Source organism: Parus major, chromosome 14 (genome assembly GCF_001522545.3).
Source record: "Parus major isolate Abel chromosome 14, Parus_major1.1, whole genome shotgun sequence".
In the NCBI taxonomy this organism is placed as follows: Eukaryota; Metazoa; Chordata; class Aves; order Passeriformes; family Paridae; genus Parus; species Parus major.
Window position 1 is genome coordinate 15334019 of NC_031783.1, and position 5622 is coordinate 15339640.

The 5622-nt window shown below is 58.6% G+C and overlaps 1 protein-coding gene across 2 annotated transcripts in view; it reads left to right on the plus strand.

Moving 5' to 3' along the window:
* Positions 1-612: 612 nt before the first annotated feature.
* Positions 613-5622, plus strand: part of PRKCB (protein kinase C beta) — a 104750-nt gene continuing 99740 nt past the window's right edge. The window contains exons 1-2 of one of the 2 annotated variants that reach the window (XM_015643015.3): positions 613-801; positions 1041-1072. In XM_015643015.3, coding sequence (XP_015498501.1) covers positions 629-801; positions 1041-1072 — 205 coding nt within the window. In that variant the 5' untranslated portion in view covers positions 613-628. The remainder of the gene's footprint in view (positions 802-1040; positions 1073-5622) is intronic. The other variant, XM_015643016.3, reaches the window with a different exon arrangement.

Sequence of the window (5622 nt, forward strand, 5' to 3'; positions counted from 1 at the left end):
GTGTCCATCCCTGTCCATTCCCGGTGTCCATCCCTGTCTGTGCCCAGTGTCCATCCCTGTCCATTCCCGGTGTCCATCCCTGTCTGTGCCCGGTGTCCATTCCTGTCCATTCCCAGTGTCCATCCCTGTCTGTGCCCTGTGTCCATCCCTGTCTGTGCCCAGTGTCCATCCCTGTCTGTGCCCCGTGTCCATCCCTGTCCATTCCCGGTGTCCATTCCTGTCCCTTCCCGGTGTCCATCCCTGTCTGTGCCCAGTGTCCATCCCTGTCCGTTCCCGGTGTCCATCCCTGTCCGTTCCCGGTTTCCCCGCGCATTCCCGCGGGATGCAGATGCTCTATGCAAATGAAGGGCAGTGCCGCGCCCCATGCTAAGCAATATGCAAATATGGGGGCGTGGCCACACCGAGCCGCGGGGGGCGTGTCTCACGGTGCCGCGAGGCGCGGGGGGCGTGGCCGGCGATGCAGATGAGGGCGGGGCGTGCCGTATGTAAATGAGGGGCGTGGCCCGGCGGCGGGCGGTGTCGGAGCCTCCCGCCAGCTGCGGGCAGCGGCCCCGAGCGCGGCCGGAGCAGCGGCAGCCCCGGCGGAGCAGCGGAGCGGGCCGGGCCGGGCCCGCAGCCCCCGCGCAGCATGGCCGAGCCGCCCGCGGCAGCGCCGGCCCCCGAGGGCGAGGAGGGCCCGGTGCGCTTCGCCCGCAAGGGCGCCCTGCGGCAGAAGAACGTGCACGAGGTGAAGAACCACAAGTTCACGGCGCGGTTCTTCAAGCAGCCCACCTTCTGCAGCCACTGCACCGACTTCATCTGGTGAGCCTTCCCCCGGACCGCCGCAGCCGCTCCGGGACGCCGGCTCGGCGGGACATCCCTCCGTGATGAGCTCGCTGGGGCTCATGCTCGCCGTGTTCCGGGCTCCCCTCTCCTCCCGTCCCGGCTCCCCTCATCCCCCGCATCCCACCCCGGTCCCCCGCTGCCCGCTCCCCTCCGGCCGGCGGCTCCGGGCAGGGTCGTTGCGGGGCCGGTGTCTCACTCCGCCTCTCTCTCCGCAGGGGCTTCGGCAAGCAGGGCTTCCAGTGTCAAGGTGAGTGTCGCGCTGCCGGGGGGGCCGAGGGCCTCCGTGTCCGCCCCCGGGACCGGCCCCGCATCTCCCTGCGGGCGGCATCCCCGGGCCGAGCATCCCCGGGCCGAGCATCCCCGGGCCGAGCATCCCCGGGCCGAGCATCCCCGGGCCGAGCATCCCCGGGCCGAGCATCCCCGCCGCCCCGGGCCGAGCATCCCCGCCGCCCCGGGAAGCAGCTTAGTCATTTTTTAAACCAACCCAGCAACTAGTCGATGCCTTTAAGCCGGTCGGGTCTCGTTAGCGGAGATAAGCGCCCAGGACTTCAGCTAAATCCCCCGAAAAAGGCCGAGGGGAGTTTGTTTTTAATAGACTTAACACCAAAACATGTGTTTGTCTGGCGAACGGGCTGGGCGAGGGCTGCTCCGCGGCTGGAACTGCGCAGCCGGCGAGCGCTTGAATGGCTTAGTTGTGTTGCTGGGGAAAAAAAATGAGGCTTTATAAGAAAACATGTTGCAGTAGCCGGGTTACTATGACCATATTTCTTTGTTCTGGTAATGCCGGGATTCTGGAGGGGCTCTTCAGGGATCTGGGATGTCCCCTCGGGAAATTCTGCTGAATTACCCAGGCGTTCTGTGGTTGCTGTTGTAGCCAGCCCAGCTGGGGGCTGCTCCTGCTCGCAGCTCGCCCTGTCCTGTGGCTCCCACCTGTGTGGGGTTCAGACGGGGCTGCTGCTCGCAGCTGCAGGCACTGAAATTCTGCTTTTGTGAATATTTAGGACTGAGTTTTATTTTGGTGGGTGGCTGACTCCCAAGCTGAGGTATTTGGCATGAAAACAAACCCGCTTTAGAGCTCTAAAAGGCTTCTCTTCACAGCTGTCCTTGGGGTTTGGAGTGGCACACTCGGTGTGAGGTGCTGGGGTGGGGCTCCTGTAGGGGGGCTGTGCCTCGGGAGCTCTCAGGAGCATCCCTGCAGCTGCCTGTACGAGCAGTGTGAGGCTGGTCCCATTTAAATGTTGCTGCTACTCATGCTTAACGCTTGCCACACGCGTTTAACCTTAAAATGCCAAAACATCTCCCTGGCAGCTCCCAAACCCCAGTCTGGAGGCCTGGGCAGGTGTTGACCGTCAGAGGAAAGTGGATATGGAGACTAAAACGTGTCCTAGGGCTGTTTCTCAAGGTCACAGCTTCCCCTGTACCTGAGGTTTCACACACGGGCAGTTCAGTCACGTTACCGAGCGGAATTCTGTGCCCCTTGGATCTGTTTTGGGTTTTCCCAGGCTTGCCTGGCTGTGAATTCCCTGGTTTTCCTTACAGTGAGGGTGTATTTGTGCAAACACAATGTCCATGAAACCCGGGGTGTGCGGTGGAGCAGGTGGGGACCACGCACTGGCCCGGCAGGGTTTGCCTGCCTTCCCTCCAGAGCCCTGCTCAGTTCTACCTACAGCATCCAGTGTCGGGTAACTGGAGCCTTTCCAAGCCTCTCCTGGCTGGCAGGAGCTGTTATCCAAACCTGTAACTGCGCTCTTGCTCCAGGGTTTCTCCTTGGCTGTGTTCAGGCGGAGTTAGGGCAGCAGGTGGGCCGGTGGAGCTGGGCTGGGAGCGCTGCAGCCCTGCTGAGCTGCAGGGACAGCAGCAGCACTGCCAGGAGCCCCCTGTGCTCAGTGACACCCCAAGGCCGTGGGACCGGGCTGGGACATCCCTTTCTGCCTTAAGGAAGCCCTTTCCAGCTCACCGTGGTGTTACAGACGTCGGTGTGCCGCAGGGAATATTCCCTGTGCAACGGGGAATTCTGCGGATGGAGCTCTGCAGACCAGCCCCGTCTTTACTTTCCTGGAATCAGCGACCCGTGGGTTTTCCCAGAGCTGTGGGGTGCTGGGGTGCCCGGGTGAAGGCAGCTGAGGCCTGGGGACACGCCGTGCCTCCCTGCAGGATGCTGCCAGCCTGGCGGGTGAGCACAGGGGTCTGTCCCACTGCCATCCGCTCTGGAATCACGGTGCCAGGGCTGGCACTGCCCTCCTCAGCTGTGCCAGGGGAGCCGGGCTGGGCTGTGCAGACACCACCAGCTTTGGGTCTGTGCCCACAGGTTGTGCTGCAGCTGCTGTTGGACTTGGCAAATACTGACACAGAGGCAGAAAATCCCAGGGCTGGCAGGAAGCTCTGGAGTGAGGGTCTACCTCTCCCTCTAGTGAACACAGTAAAAAAAATCAACTTTTAATTCAACTTTAACAACTTCCCCGAGTGTTTCATCCCGTTGTGCTGTGGGATGGCTGGAAATCCAGCTGGGGCACAGACTTGTGTGCTCTTGGCTGTTCCTACTGCTGTGATGGCTTTAAGTAGGTTCACCTGCGCCCTGATTTCTTTCTAGGGCATTTGAAATAATTAGATTGTTAATTAGCTCATTACTTGTGACTTTTGGCAGGAAGTTAGCAGAAACTGACTCTTTGTAGCTTTAAATACTAATGGTACCACAAATGCCACTTAATTGCCTCCTAATGTGTTTCTTATCCTGGCACACAATCTCCTCCTTATCCTTGTGCACATCTCAAGACTTCCTGGGCCAACGAGTGAGCCAGAAAGTGTCCGGGCTGTGGGCTCCAGGGCTGCTCCTGGCAGGGTCACAAAAACAAATCAATATCTTGTGGCTGCTGGAAGCTGAAGGATGTGCCCGGAGCTGCCAGGGGGATGAGAGCTTTCCTGAGACAGGCTGGATGCCCCCGGCCGCCTCTCAGGGGTCCAGAGGGGATTTCTGGCCCTGCTCTGGCTGGAAGGGGCAGAGGGAGAGGGGAGTGGGTGTTCTCCCCTTCTTGTGGGGTCTGGGGGTTCATCCAGGCAGGAATGTCCTGGGAGGGAAGGAGGGAGCAGCCCCTCGGTGTCTGCAGAAGGAACGAGTGGCCAAGTCTCGGTTCTCCTGACGTAGGAAGTGCCGTAGGATGGGAAAGGAAAGGGAATGGGTTTGAAAGCTTTTGGGAGCGAAGTTCTTGGTCGCCTTCTGGGAGTTGCTTGGGAACTGGCAGCTTGCTGTTTCCTGCTGTTTCCCCCGCCTTGGCATTCTCAGGGCTGTTTCTCCTGCTGTGCAGGCAGCTCTGGGTCCCTTTGAGGCTCAGGACGTGTCCCAGGAGCTCAGCCCGGGGTCGCTGGGGCTGGGCTGGGCTCGCACCCTGGGGACCCGGGCAGAGGTGAGGAGCAGTGGAACACGATTCACACTTGAGAGCAAAAAATAACCTGCATCTGTCACTGCTTTCATGTGTACAATGTGGAAAAGATCTTGGAAAGGAGAATCTTGATTCTTCTCGAAGAGAAAGGAGAAAAAAAAAAAAAAAAAGCAGCATTTGGTAATGGGTGCTTGGATCTCATGCAGTAACTTTTCTGGGGAAAATGTTTTCTTCTTGTGCCTGCTTATGACTCAGTAAGCAAAGAAACCCTTCAGATTAGATCTCCTTCCAAACTTTACACCACACAGAATTCCTCCCTCCAGGTTTTCCTCTCCCTGTCCTCCAAGGCCAGCGCTCTCCTTCTGTTTTGTGTTTTCACGAGACAACATCTGAGAGCAGAACTGAGCAGCTGGAAAATGTCACCCAGGCCTTACCTCTCAAGCAAGTATTTCTGTCTTGTTCAGAGCCTCCACAAGCCACCCTTCCTCCCCCCAGACGGAAGTGAAACCCATCACACTTTGCTTTCCACTGCAGCTCGAGCCCCTGTGCGGGCTGAGCTCGGCACCGCTCAGCGCCGGCTCTCATTGACTGCATTAAACAAGTAAGAAACAAAAGCAAAACAAACTCCAATCATTCCGAGTTGCCTCAAACCCAGTAATTTCGTGTCAACATATTATGCACACTGGAGCAATGTTAGTGTTCAAATAGACTAATTAAAAATGTTACTGCAATTACTTTTGCAACACAAATGATGCTAATTATATAATGCGGCAGAAATTGGAAACATGATTTGGGAGGGTTTTCTGCACACAGCTCTGGGTGCAGGGCGGTGCTGCAGGGCACAGAGGACACGGGAACCTGTGGATATCAGCAGCTCCTGCCCCTTCAGCACCTGGGCTGGCCTGGCTTGTGCTGCCCTGCCCTGGCCCGATACCTGCGGGAGAGAGAGGTGTTCTGGAGAGAGAGAGAGGGGCTCTGGAGAGAGGTGTGTTCTGGAGGGGAGAGGGGCTCTGGAAGGAGAGGGGCTCTGGAGAAAGATGTTCTGGAAGGAGAGGGGCTCTGGAGAGAGGTTCTGGAGGGAGAGGGGCTCTGGAGAAAGATGCTCTGGCGGGAGAGGGGCTCTGGAGAAAGATTTTCTGGAGAGAGAGAGGGGCTCTGGAAGGAGAGGGGCTCTGGAGAGAGAGGTTCTGGCAGGAGAGGGGCTCTGGAGGTAGCTGTTCTGGAAGGGGAGGTATTCTGGAGGGAGAGGGGCTCTGGAGAAAGATGTTCTGGAGGGGGAGAGGGGCTCTGGAGGGAGATGTGTTCTGGAGGGAGAGGGGCTCTGGAGGGAGAGGGGCTCTGGAGAGAGATGTTCTGGAGGGAGAGGGGCTCTGGAGAAAGGTTCTGGAAGGAGAGGGGCTCTGGAGAAAGAGGTTCTGGA